Below are 15,465 nucleotides of genomic sequence, written 5' to 3' on the forward strand. Positions count from 1 at the left end.
AAGCTGCCACATTGTTACTTTTGTTTCGTCAAGGACAAACACTTAGAACCTTGTTGTTCTCCACTCGCGAGGTGTACTTACGATTTTGTTATTAAAATACATAATAAGAGTTAGCTAAGCATGCTTTGTTAGTTAATTGTGTATTGATATTTAGAGGTGATGAGCAGCTGAATGAGTTACTCCGATTTGAATAGAAGAATGAAATTGAAATCGATGCTACAGTGGAGAGTGAAATCGATGAACCCTTTATTGATTCAGATTTATCATACAACCCAAACTCTAGTGACACCGATGAATCAGTAGCACCGCCATCTTTAGATTTATAAAGCCTAAGCATAACTTTTTGGACAAGCAACGAGTGGTCCACTTTTCAGCTGTCAAAATCAGATCTCAGATTGCTTGACATATTGATTCGCCCTTTCTCGTTTCAAATTGAATTATGAAAAATTCTCAAGTCAAATATAATAACTATCAGTGTTATTTATAAATAATATACATTCCTGTTATTCATCAGCTGTCAAAATCAGACTAGTCCTTCACACAAAAACCGGTGATAATATCGATTTCCCAAAAAATTTGTAGCATTGATCTATGCATTACATTTGTAGAAAGTGTATTAATGCTAGTGTATTATTTAACATTTAACTCATATATCCAAATCAAACCATTCCCTGTGTCAAGACAGCTGGAAATATCGATTTGTAATAGCATTTTAATACTGTCACCTCCGAAAGGGGGGGGGGGTGTAGGATGATGCGCTGGATCCCCCCTGATGATGTAAGGTCACGGTGATCGTCTGCTGGCTTCTTCTTTCGGGGACATGCTTATTGATTGACAACGCGGAATTACAGGCGAAAACAGGGCGTTTATTTGCCGGAATACATTTACAGTAAATTTACAGCGTAGAAAATATTTATAAAAATAAATAAATTTAAAATGGCGGTGCCGTCGGCGAGCGCGGCGTCGCGGCCGACGTCACGCTCGAGAGTTCGAAAACCGAATGACAATCTTCTAGAGGCTGGGGTAGCCTCCGAAAATTAAAGTAGGTAATAATAATACACAACAAATAACTCACAATTCTATCACTGAAAAATCACACAAAGACAGCCTTTACACCCTATGTACCTGGCTTGCAGGTAGGTACATAGGGTCTCATACTTCTGAGAATTTTTGCTAACCACAGAAATATACCAGACCTTCTCTAGGTACATGCTTTGAAAAGGGGCTGTGCCTTGGGATTATTATTGCTGCATTAAAATTACAACTTGCTTGTAGGTATGTTTAAAATTGAATAAGTATAATATTTATAATGACGCTAGGTTTTACTTTGCTTGCTTCGAGAATGTAGGTATAAAAAAAAGCTGGATTTTACATACATTAAGGGCTACAATGATTTCATTTGTTGAAGTCGCAAAAGGATGACTATAAATTTTCATACATTTAAGCTTACGGGCTAGAAATTTGTCTCGCAGTCGATCTGCTCATGTTTGCATGAATCTGCCCAATGATGATTCAGGCCTCATGGCCTTGGATCCTCTGAGGATGTCATGGTTTAGGCGGTAACAATACCTACTCATATTTTTATTAGCAGTGTATCCATATATTATGAATAATGTAGGAATATGTTTTCTGAAAATAGAATGGCTTGTAATGAGACCTCCAAGGTCTCCAAGATACGTTAAAACAATCTAAAAGAATACTCCAACAAGTGAACACGACAGACGCATCAGCATGAGCACTCTATAGACAATGACAGGTCATCCGTAGACAACGGCAGGGGGAAAGGTAGGACCAGTCGTGTAGTCGTTAATTTAATTTATATATTGCATAGTGAATCATTATTACGCTCACAATTGCCAAGCAGCTTATGCGTCCGCTTATTATATCGTGAGTCCCAGGTTATTAATACATTTACATAATGTCGCTGTTATATTATTATTAATTTGATATTATTATGTATGAGGTGGCCCCACGGTGGCCGCGCGGCTTAAGCGTTGGACTATAACGCCGTGGGTCCTAGGTTTGAATCCTGGGTCTCGCAAGTACATATATTGTTTTTCAATTTGTGTGTATCAGGGTGTGGACCTAATAGGTTGAGCAAGTGGCTAACATCCATTTCTCGTAAAAAACAAAATCTGTTAATACAAACCTCTTCTCTGTGGAGGCCCATATGATCCTATTAGTATCGGACATGGTCAAAAAAAATAAAATATATATATTTTTATGAAAATCGATGTTTTTTAAAATAAATATAAAAAATATTAAAACTATGAATTAGTCAAAAATCTGTACGAGGAAAAATTGAAAACTTAATAAACTAAATTTTAATAATAGATACGACCATAAAATATAATGTAATAATAATGTAACTGTGGATATTAATAATATGTAATAAATTCACATTTTTTTTACAATTGTTAAGTTTATCTTTGAAAAATCTTTTTAACGTTTTTAGATATTTATTAATTAATACAGATGAAATTATAAATTATCAAAAAAACGTCTCAAATTGCAAGCCTTGTATTTTTCCGCTAGGTGCCTCTGGTAGGTAGAAGCATCGCCCTTAAGCAAAACTAAATTTAAGGGAGAAGAATTAACACCAATCAGTATCTGATAATAAGTCGTTTATTAAATAGGTACAAAACTGTAGTTTTTAATTAATGATTGTAACAGCTGACCGAGCAGATCGAAATCCACGGAGCCCTGGAAGTACATCAGCTATTTGACATCAATCGAGACCCCGCACTTATAATTGTGAACCAATCTCAATACCTATACTGCCGTACTAAGCACAGAGGCCGTATCTGCATTTTAGGCAAGTGGGAGATCTGAGCTTTCATATTATTTTACTTTTCCTGCTTATACTGGGGAACTTTTTTTTAATTTTATTTGCCTATAATAGTTAATTTTGGTTTAAGATTTGTTTACATACTTTGAAAATTTGATTTATGTTATTATTATTATTAATATTATGTATTGATATTAGCCGTATCTATGTCGGATACGGCTATTATCCCTTAGTAAATGATAGTTACAACCAGGGCTTTTTTTTTAAAGACAAAGGTGCCGGAACTCACTTCTTGTCAAACTTCTTACCTACTAACGAAAAATTTATATTCAAATAACTTTTCCTATGTCACGAAGCGCATAAAAAATTAAACAAACAACTAAAATAGTAAAAACATCATATATTTGAATAAAAGTAGGTATATTGTGATTTCCATGGCCCCCACAAGCGGCCCCCCAGTCCAGGATCTTTGGCGAGCCCCCTACCTATCAATAAGGTTAACGGCAGTTTGACGCTCGATATTAGCGTTTTTCAAATGGTGATTGAGGTAAAATTAAGGGTATTCAATGTATCAACAAACATTAAACAAAAAATGCAATTACCTAACCACATATGAGTCTTTTCATATGAGATGATTCAGGAAAATTAACTTACACTATGTATGCGTGAACATTTTTTCGTCTTATTGCTTTGTGCTACTTTAAAAATACCAGGAAAAAAAGGTCCCGTTACGCCGTTCTACCGCGTTACATGACAAAAAAAGCCCTGGTTACAACCGAATCGCTAAGTATTTATCGAGTTTTTTTCTCAAACTCCGTAGATACGGCTATTAAAACCCTTGATTTCTCCGTAACTATAGCAGTTACGGCTTGGATTTATTCACCAATCTTATACAAAAACTCTGCAGAATCCAAATATCTAAAAACATGAAAATACCTAAATACGTCAGTTACGGCCTCTGTGCTTAGTACGGCGTAGTATAGCGAAAGATGCTTTGCAACAAAATAGATGCCAAGGCTGAGCACAGATGAATCTGGCTTTGAATTGATCACTTAAACTGAGCACAGAATGATTGATTACTGATGAAGTTTTATAGAAAACCTTATAACATTTCTATCACAATTTTGCATAGTTTTGGGTCTTATGTTGGAATAGACCTGCATATCATTAGGTTTTAGTGATAGAAAATAAAACAAAAAAATTACTTACTATTAAAATTACTATTACAAATACTACAGAATAAAAGAATATTTATACACCTAGTTATGATTAAATATAATATTATGTAACACTAAGAAATAGGAAAATTTTATTTATGTCGTTGACAACATGCCGCCATACGATTGATTGAATTGGACCGCATTATACATCTATATTGCGATGAGCATTTAAACATACCCAAAATTAAGTAACACATTATTTTTGAAGTAGATTATAAAATAATTAGACTAGAACCTCGATATAACTGACTAATGCGGGTGTGTGGGTGTTAGAGGTGAGTTGGAAATACTGTCACCAGTTTGTGTACTCAAGTTTCGGATGAAACTACCCATACTCAGTATGTGTGGCCCAATAAACTTATTCCAAAAAACTTGTGATGATATCATCGCGAGTCGCTGTTCTGTGCACTGTGCACAGTTGGTAGACTTTTAACACTATTTAGATAGCATTTGAATATAGGTATATTTTAATTTATTAGTCTATTTCGAATGTATGAATAATAGGTCATAAATTTTGTGTCGCAGCACAGTGGTGAGATGACGCACAGGCTTAGGCTTGTTATATGACTGCTCAAAACATGTTTAAAATTTAAAAAAAATCACTGTTATTCATTTTTGTTAACAAGAATATTATAACCTAACAGAAAAACAACTCATAAATTTAAAATGTGCTTAAAATTTTATAATAAATGGGACTATTCAACAAGCGGAGTTCAGCGTATTTTTAGCGGTTCTATTGAAGCCGATACACAGTCTGAGTTCCCTGAGCCGATACGTATTTCAAATACTAATAAATGGAGTTAGTTTTAGTTTTAGTTGACTATGAAACTTTTGTCGCATACGCACGCCAAACACTCTATATAGTGTTCCAAATACTAGTAAGTATTTTTTTATACTGGTAGTAAGTATACTTAGTCTTCAAAATCAATCAGTTTTCCCATCTCTAGTGGGTGTCCATTGAAGCCGAAAGGCCGTTATATGAAAACACAAACAAAGTTCTGTTTATTTGTCTTCAGATGATATATCCAGACACATCCGTTGTGGAGTGACGTTAATGTTCGATGTTGACTCGCTTGCTATCGGTAATCCTGCTTTGAATTTTCTAGTTCTAAGTTCTATTATTAAATGAGCTGTGTGAATTAGCGGCCAAACATCAGTGCTACGATTATTCCACGAGCAGGACAGCATTATGATTCGAATTGGCATATGACGTGATTATCACGCGGTGACACTTGGATTTAAACAGCATGTATAACGGTAACAGGATTTTTTAAACAATTTTCACCTTTGACCGGATATTTTGTCGGTTATATCGAGGTTCTACTGTAATGCAATGCTTAAAAAGGTAGTTGATTCAATGAAATGAATGCCATCTCCATTGACTATCCTAATATAGGGTAAACTGGTGTAGATGATAACCAAACTCTTTCTTGATAGTAATTTTAAATCAAAGAAATCAGGCGTAATGAAGTGCAGAACAAAACTGATATCAGAAGGGTAGAGAGTGGGTGATCGAAGGGTGGAGGTAGGCTGTTAAGATCCACTATAAATAGTGCACATTAAACTTTGTTAGTCATACGTATTTGTTTTTATTTAACTAAGACTACAATTTACAGATGGTGTTGGTAAGTTTTTAAAATTCAATTAAACCCTGCCTTACCAAAGCATAATAGTTTTGGTATACTTTGGGCGATACGACAAAATTGTGCATACTTTTTTATTCATACTGTTACATTCCCAAATGGTCCCCCATTTGGGGATGTCTCTGTGAATCTGGAGAGGCCCAAATCGATATCAAACCAACAAATAGTGGGTTGATTACGAAAATAAATATTAATAAACCGGCAACGTTGTATATCGACTGTGGAAAGGCAAAAGGAGTTAATCCACACTAATCAAATTTTACAGGAGGCACAAAAAACGTTTTGATAATGATTTTGGGCCAACGTCTGAATATAAAATAGACACAAACTTGAAGTGCATGATGATTAATAATTTGGTGTTTTTTTCCCCCAATCTATAATTAAATAATGAAGTTATTGAAGAAAAACTAGTAAAAATGAGGGTTAAGTCATTTTACCTGACTAAAAATTAGGTAGGTATTAACATATTTGGAGTTAGACACATACATTTTACATGCGATTTATGTTATTACTATAATATATTAACATAAAACAGTGCATACTTTTGATTATTATTTGATTATATCTATTACAATGATATTAATCGTAAATTAAAGCGAATTGAAAACAATTTCAATTGAGAAGTGTTTTTGACACATAACATAACCTATAAATCGCATGGCTGTGTTTTAAGTGAATTAGCAAATATTGTATTACTTTTCTCAGATATTATGAAATCATCAAATCAATTAATCGATAATCGACAATTAAAACACAATATAAGTTGTAACAGGCCGTTTCATACCGATATAGATAGAATTTACAATAGCTCTTCTCGTGAGTGATATAAAAACTTCAAGATGTAATTTTAAACACTAACAGTTCTTGTCGGGATTATTTGTTGCGTCCATATTAACACCACACATTTCAAGAATCATTTCGCTTCGTTCTGTTACCATTTTCACTCAATGCTTAAACTTTAAATGATTTTTTATGAAAAGACTGTCGAAATCCGTGTTAACTGTCAAACAACCGACCGAGAAATGTATGTGGCTTAAGTCTTCCTTCTGGTTCATAACTTACCTGGTCGGCCGGCAGAGTTAAGTAAAACTACCATTATTTTCATACATTTGCAACGTAAGATGCATAACGCCTTTTTCCTTTCCGTAAAAGATTACTTGAATGACTAATAATGTCATTGATGTGGAATAAATCCTTTTACCTGGACGCAAATTTCAAACGCCCTTCTTTTTTAAAAATTAAAAGCTTAAATTTGATAATAATTTGGCATTTTGCAGCTTACATCCTTTAGACAGAACGTGTATTTAGTTGTGTGCAATGCTATTTTTCAATAAAACCTATTTTGCAAAAAGTGAGGGTTAAATCCTTTTGCCTTTCCACAGTCGATATGGTTGCTGGCGAAATTTCATATTGGGGAACTCCGCATTGTGTTGGTTCGCAAGCGGCCGGTTTTGTTTTGTTCGGGCGCGGCAGAACGTGGCCGGCTACCAGACAGAAAACACTGTTCGCTCGCGCTACGCACATTTCGTCCTCCGTAAAATAAATTATATAAAATGTAGTAATCTAGTATATATTAACATCAAATAAACTCGTCGTCTCCATCATAATTCCGGTGTGTTAATTGTCCACCTTCAAGTCCAAAAATCCAGACGAAAAATCATACTAAAAATAAAAGTGACAGCTTGCTATTCACTTTAGAAAATGGAGGGAAGTGATAATACTAATTTGTTTTGGATTAAAAATATATATTACACATAATATTGTTGGTTCATTTTTTTAAATTCATTAAGTCCTGCCTAAACCAAACTATAATAGATAAAAAATATTATTCTATCAGCTATAAAATACCTAAAGTTATGTATGATTTAATTGCATATTTTTATAATATTTTATAGATAGACAAGTATTTTTTGACTATTACCTATCTATTATGGTATGGTTTTCACAGGGTTTAATTGAATTTTAAAAAGTAACCAACTCCACCTGTAATATCTACCTATTCTTAATTCAACGAAAACAAATAAGTATGACTGAAAAGGTGTGCACTATTTTTGTTGGATCGCCCATAGCATACCTAGCCTATAATTGTTTGGTTAGGCAGGGTTTAATTTAGTTTTTTAAAACTAACCAGCACCATCTGCAAATTGTATTCTTACTGTAATGAAAACGAATGAGTATGACTGACAAAGTTTAGTGTGCATTATTTACGGTGAATCTCAACAGCCTACCTCCACCCCTCGCCACTGTTATTATGCACAAAGATAGTTAGTTATATCAGTAATTATTAATACTATTATTTTATGTAAAAAAAATAACAAATACATTTTATTTCTACACTGGCGACACCTAAGCTAAAAGACTTCGATCAAAAGTAAAATATTTAAAAAAAATAACAACATTTCGCGACACGTAAATAAGTCTCAATACCGGTGACATTTGCATGATTGTAGAAGTGTGAACTACTAAAATTGGATTGCGTCTGACGGTTCACTCTCCGTCACTGACAGGAAGATCGCACGATTGCCAGTCCCATTTCAGTGTCACACAACCGCAAATTCACAGGGATACAATTCATTTAACAACACAGTAATTACTGGGAATTCTTAAAATTAGTATAAAATAGTTAATACTTCGAAAATGACTTAATCGGCAGACTCATAAAATTATATGTAGGTTGACTTTCGATTTACCAGGGTCGTGTGTTAACTGGTTGTTGATCAGGCCAACCTTCTACCAACACCAAATACACTCCAAAACCTCGAAACAGTCAACGAGTTTGTATATCTTGGATCGACCATCAGTGGAAAGGGCGGATGCGAAGCGGAAATAAGAAGGCGCACACAGATTGCAAAAAAATGCGATGACACGCCTTACCACTATATGGAAGGATCAGGGAATTTCGATTGCCACAAAAATGATGCTTGTGCAAACATTAGTGTTCTCGATATTTCTATATGGAGTCGAGTCGTGGACCCTGAAGGCAATTGATGCCTTTGAGATGTGGTGTTGGCGCCGAATGCTTCGAATATCTTGGACGGAGCACAGGACGAACCAGTCAATCATCCAGAGACTGAAGATAAAGGAACGGGCTCTCGACGATATGTCTGAGAAGAATTCTGCAATTTTTTGAACATATTGTCGGGCGCGGACCGGACAACCTGGAGAGACTGGTAGTTTTGGGTAGCCTCCAGGGAAGGCGAAGCAGAGGAAGAGCGTCTGCGCGATGGAGCGACCAAGTGAAAGAGCTGACTGGGGGCACCATCCATTCTGCCCTGAGAGAAGTGGAAGATCGAGAAGGATGGAAAGTCTTGGTCGCTCAAAGGATGGCGAAATTTAAATGTGGTCACGATCCTCAGCCATGAGTGTACGACCAAGAAGAGTGTTAACTGGTTCGCTTGCCGTCTGCCCCTCTCTATTCTACCCTGCTAAGTAAAAAGACAGTGTCTATTTACGCGCCGTCTTGTGTAGGCGAAGTCGTAAGATACGGTGGACGTACATGGCAGCAAAGAACTATGGGGAAACTTTTAAAAGACCCTGGCCGAAGCTGATGATGAAATGCAAGATTTAGGATTTATGTGCATGACCCCCACAACTGTGCTGACGGGGCTCTAGCCTGGGGGCCAGTCATGCCGGGTCGGCCGGCTAAATATTATAAACGGAAAACAAAAGCGATTTTAATATGACTTTTGTCATGTCCATCCATCAAACTATTATTTTATTATATTAATACTTTCGACCGAACAAGAGTGTTCGTTGTCAGTGTGTGTTTGCCTTTGGTGAGTGTACACGACGCCTGAAGATTCCGAAAGGCGAAACCTGTGTCGCAAAAAACGACTTAAATGGAATAGTAGGTACAGAGCTTGAATCCATTAGAATTTTTATTATTTTATAATACACATTGCATTAATCTCTCGAATCATCGGTTTCCAATCCATGGCTCGCGTGAATCCTAGGAAGTCAGCAGCTACTCTTAAATCATGATGATCATGACGATTAATACACTACTAATTTTATAGTCCCTAGGGTTCCACGGAATACTAGTTGAGAAACACCGGTGTAGAACATCGCATTGGTAGGGGGCCCCGTGTCAGGATGTAGGGACCATGATTCTGTGATTGGTACGAGTGTAGCCCTACCAGACTGTTCCGAGTAACAGATAATATAGCAAAGATCGTCGATAGGAAGAAGGAAAAGTATTTTTTTTCAATTCTCCCACACGCCTTGGTAAATCAAGAGTCGTCTACATATTATATTCTTTTACCAGTCCGTTCTTACACTGGGTCGGTCGGTTTAATTTACTTATCATTGTGAAATACATACTTACTTAAAATTAGTTTACCATTTCGAAAATGACAAAAGTTTTTGCTTAGATTATTAGTATAATACATTTTTTTGGTTAAAATTTTACATCTAAAACATCCAATAAAAAAAAAAATATATTAAAAATTAAAAAAAAATCATGCAGCTAAAAAGGCATTTATAAGACGCCGACATATGTACCTATTATCACCTCATTTCTATTCTAGCCTGTCGTAAGGGAAAAGTTATTTCTTTATATGCCTAATCAGTTATATTCTAGAACTAGAATCAGCAGATAAGTCTATAGGTATACCTGGGATCAGTGGCGTTGGGTGGAGGTAGGCTGTTACGATCCGACATAAAAATTGCACGTTAAACTTTGTCAGCCATACGTATTTATTTTTATTGAACTAAGACAACAATTTACAGATGATGTCGGTTAGTTTTTAAAAATCAATTAATTCCTGCCTAAACCAAACCATAATATACATCATTTTGAAAAACACTTTCTGAGAAAATATATTATAACCAATAGAAAAAATCTTTTTGAAAAAAGGAGATGCAGGGTTCGATTCCTTGCCGGGGTGGCATTTTTGATTGTTATCTATTATGGCTTGGTTTTCGCGGGGTTTAATTGAATTTTAAAAACTAACCAACACCACCTGTAAATTGTAGTCTTATTTCAATGAAAACAAATAAGTACGACTGACAAAGTTTAGTGTGCACTATTTATGGCAGATCTGAACAGCCTATCTCCACCCTTCGCCACTGCCTGGGATCGATCTTAGTGGAAAAGACGGAATGATCGCATAAACACCCAGGCTTTGATAAAACCACATAAATATATTGTAACCTCACTGACAATCGAACACAGAGACCCCGTATGACTGCTCAGTGCCTTACGCACTGGACCACGACAGCTGCTGCCGCTGACCTGTTTCTCCTGAAAGTTATTCATTATTTATATTATCGTGTGAAATTTCACATTTAATCTGCACATGTTTTTGTTAAATTTTCGCCAACACGCCACGCCGACTTGACGGTTTTTTGGAAATAGACACCTAAAACTAATAAATCACACTTAGGGATTGTCTATAAATGACGGTACATGAATTTCTATCATTTATAATCCCCTCTCACGTACATCATCACAAAATCTTTCACCTTCCTGTCAAAATTGTTACATTTTCTACAACCCCTCTATCCCCTCAGGGCATGGCATCATAATAAACGATCCCATACGATGAGGAAATATAAAATTTCAAAAAATAAATTTTATTCGACACCGCTTAGACTTGGAGAGAAAACTTTGGAAATCGATATCACTCCAAGAGTCACAAGAAATTCAAGCGGCGTCTTCGAACGGTTTCTCTCCGTCGTTTCTCCTGTATCATTTGTTCCCCTTCCGAGGTCCCGCCAGATGCCTGAGGGCGCACTTGGCCGCGGTGCACTTGGCGATTCGGTAATTTCTGCCGACTCCCTTGAACGCCCCGGCGCCCAGGACTTCGACCGTGACTCTGACGCGTCTGCCGTCCGCAAGTTTCTCCGGTTTTCTGCAATAATAAACAGATATTTGCGTCATTGTGTTACCTCTCGACCATTGTCTATGGCCTCCTTCTATATAGTCAAATATCTATAGGTACCATCTACCAGAGAATTATCGAAGCAGTTCGTTATTGCACTAAGAAGATAAACAGAGAGAATATTACATAATTCATTAATTATTTACACAGTAAATCCATCACTCAATTATAAATCGTCAGTGAACTTTTGAAATTTCATTGGTTTTATAATGATAAGTATATTTTTCAAGAGAATTTTGGAGGACATCAAGCTATCAAAAGAAATAGTAGCTATATGTATCTGTAAATCAGTGGCAAGGGGTGGAGGTAGGCTGTTAAGACTTGACATAAATAATAGTGCACACTAGAGGTGAGTTGGAAATACTGTCACCAGTTTGTGTACTCAAGTTTCGGATGAAACTACCCATACTCAGTATGTGTGGCCCAATAAACTTATTCCAAAAAACTTGTGATAATATCATCGCGAGTCGCTGTTGTGCACTCGCCAGTTGATAGACTTTCAACACCATTGACATTAAATTCGCGCGAACGAGATAGCACTTGAATATAGGTATATTTTAATTTATTAGTCTATTGCGTGCGAATGTATGAATAATAGGTCATAAATTTTGTGTCGCAGCGTGAGATGAGACACCACTGGGTGAAATGACGCACAGGCTTAGGCTTGTTATATGACCACTCAAAACATGTTTAAATTTTTTCAAAAAATCACTGTTATTCATTTTTGTTAACAAGAATATTGCAACCTAACAGAAAAACAACTCATAGATTTAAAATATGTTTAAAATTTTATAATAAATGGGACTTTTCGACAAGCGGAGCTCAGCGTATTTTTAGCGATTCTATTGAAGCCGATACACAGTCTGAGTTCCCTGAGCCGATACGTATTTCAAATACTAATATGGAGTTGGTTTTAGCTTCAGTTGAGTACGAAACTTTTGTGGCATACGCACGCCAAACGCTCTATATAGTATTCCAAATACTAGTAATTATCTTGGAACAAGTTTCTATACTAAGTATTTTTTTATAATGGTAGTAAGTATACTTAGTCTTCAAAATCAATCAGTTTTCCCATCTCTAGTGCACACCAAACTTTGTCAGTCATACTTATTTGTTTCCATCGAACTAAGAATACAATTTGCGGATGGTGTTGGTCAGCTTTACTGCTGGTAGGAGATATGTATGGCGGTAGCTTGCACGCCGCAAATTTTATTGCAAAATAAAATTTTTAAACCAATTCACGTTTCAAGTGGTAAAAACGAATTCTGTTTCAATTAAGAGTATGTGACGATATTCACAATATATGTCGTTGTGTGTTCAACATATTTGTATGTTTATAATTATTGATTCACGTTAGTAAAATCCCGTTTAAATTCCTGTTTAGTTTTTTATATGAGCGGCGTTCCGTTCACGGAAAAGCTCGCGCCTTAAGATGTCATTGGCAGCCATCCACTTACATTCAACTGAACCCGGCCTAAACCAAACCATAATCGATAAAAAATATTCTTCTATCTATAAAATATCTAAAATTATGTATGGTTTAATGGCATGATTTTATATATTTTAGAGATAAACAAATATTTTTTGACTATTATCTACTATCAGGGTTTAATTGAATTTTAAAAACAAACAAACACTATCCACACATTTAAGTCTTAGTTGAATGAAAACAAATACGTATGACTTACAAAGTTTAGTATGCACAATTTATGTTGGATCTTAACAGCCTACCTTTACCATTCGTTACCACTGGATACTCACCCGAATTTGGCTGTTTCTGGTTCCATCTCCAGTAGTTCCCTGACTGGACTTTTGGGCACCGACTCGCTGAATGCTTCGATCTCACGCTGCATCAGACGATGGTATACCCTCCACACTGCATCCAGGGACATTCCTGAAGAAAACAAAAATAGTTTATAAATCATCACAGTCCTCAAAATTAATGATTTTTTGTCACTCTAACATCTTGCAATGTGTAGTATTACCACTGTTATAATCATACGAAACCACACCTGATCGTATTTTGTATTAAGTATTTTTTATCTTTGACCTTGTCCACCCCTCAGTTGGAGCATATCGTCGGTGTTTTGTAAAAAGGGCGAATCAACTATTTTGGCGAAATCGAGATTTTAATGAAAATACAATATGTACCCCACTAGCTTTGTTGTGTAAAAACGGTGAATTCGTATCTCCACAGGAAAGTAAATTAAAAAACGATAATCGACTAAAATTAAATTAATTAAAATTACGAATAAAAAGCGAATGTGACATATTAGGCCTTTTAAAATATTATATTATAATAATGCCTATTATAATGACAATATTCTTTCTAAGCTTTATTATAAACGTGTTAGATTTTTATAATCATCCACAGGTAATAAACAAATAAATGTCAAAAGTTAAAAATCCTCCTTCTGTAAAATAGCATTTTGGTTAATTCGCCCTTTTTACAAAACACCGACGATATGGACACCACACAGTGCCTCCTGCAGTTTGCCGTATCACACTTCACCGTGAAATGTTGTATCGGAAATATATGGTCGTATATTAAAGACCATCCAACCTCTTTAGGTCGTATAGTACTGACATAAAATTCATGTCTAAATAAAACACCGTTCTTGTCGGTTTACAGGAAGTTGGTGGTAAACAAATTTTGAAAATAGATATACTGGATTATTTTTTGTTAGATTAGGTAAGGTTAGGTTTTCATTCTTGAATTCTGATAGTTTGCCAAAATCAGCTATGAAAATTGGCGCAGTTCTCGCCTGGCTTCCTGTAAACCGACTTGTACCTAAAACACTTGAAATACAAGGGAAAGACAGTAAAAAATAGGTATGTAATTAAATTAGAAATATAGAACAACGCGTAATTTTTTCATCTCGGTGCTATATACATATGTTAAAGTGCCCACCACCACCTGTCATATATGCACAACCGTGGATATGCACGGCCGCTTTCTATGACGCTTTAAACGTGTCTGAAAGAAGTGATTTTCAGTGCTCATTCTGTCCCGAGACGGAGCCGCACGGGACTGAACCGTAGTGCTTAAAGAAGAAAGTTAAGAAAGAAAATTTTTGTTTTTTGGACTGGCTCTGCTGTCCGCTGACGTTAAGCGCTTTGTGTACCCGCATACTGAGTGTCACGAATTGAAATGGATGAGTCTACAGAAGAGTCGGGACTATCCCGCTCCCCATACGACGCTGCAAATTTCTCAAATGCCGCAAAGTTGACCTCGGTTGCTACCAGATCTCCATGACCAATTGGGCCCGTGTGAGGACGGACCCTGGCAAACAGCTCCGCTCGTTCGAATTCCATAAGCGGGCAATCCCAGAGGATGTGTACCCGCAGGTACAACCCGGCCCATCTACTATCAAGCCAAACTCGTGGAGTCTGGCGGCGAAGTTGCCATGGCCGGTGAGGAACTGGCTAATCCAGTACGAAGGTTGGAGTCTTCTAGTTTGGTGCCTGCAGAATACGTCTGGAAAAAAACGGTAAGTGTGCCGCCCCTTGGGGGAGGCGGTCCACCTCGCCTGTTATGCCGCAAATGCGGTCTTGTACACAATGTCACTTACAGTCTTCCTGTAAGTATATACAGTCATAACTTTCCGATAAGAAAGCTCACGGCGAACTGTGCTACGGTAAAATGTAATAAGTACAATTTACATGTAACCTATACCAGCATCCCGGAGCTCCGCCGTATAGATAGTATTTAGCGGTTTTCCATGACGCCGGAATATAGTTGGCTTGAAGAACAGGCAAGTCAGGTTGAAATTCTTTTGTAGCATCCGGAGTAATCCAATGTTGCATCTTCACTCTCAGTATGATGACAGGCCGCTTGGTCCGCTCTCTTATCTACCAGCAGGAGACTGCGAGATTTAGCGATGGACGAAGGAGTGACGCAACCTTGTATTTGCCCTATGCCCTAACACTGG

General features: G+C 36.5%; 1 protein-coding gene across 1 annotated transcript in view; it reads right to left on the bottom strand.

The window, feature by feature from the left end:
* Positions 1–10,551: 10,551 nt before the first annotated feature.
* The window catches only part of Dcr-1 (Endoribonuclease Dcr-1), a 71,107-nt gene continuing 66,193 nt past the window's right edge, over positions 10,552–15,465 (bottom strand). The window contains exons 37-38 of the mRNA XM_085940614.1: positions 13,295–13,427; positions 10,552–11,503 (exon numbers count right to left, since the gene is read on the bottom strand). Coding sequence (XP_085796740.1) covers positions 11,341–11,503; positions 13,295–13,427 — 296 coding nt within the window. The 3' untranslated portion in view covers positions 10,552–11,340. The remainder of the gene's footprint in view (positions 11,504–13,294; positions 13,428–15,465) is intronic.

Source organism: Rhyacophila brunnea, unplaced genomic scaffold, assembly GCF_057557595.1.
Source record: "Rhyacophila brunnea isolate RB1 unplaced genomic scaffold, BYU_Rbru_1.0 scaffold_13, whole genome shotgun sequence".
NCBI classification, from domain to species: domain Eukaryota; kingdom Metazoa; phylum Arthropoda; class Insecta; order Trichoptera; family Rhyacophilidae; genus Rhyacophila; species Rhyacophila brunnea.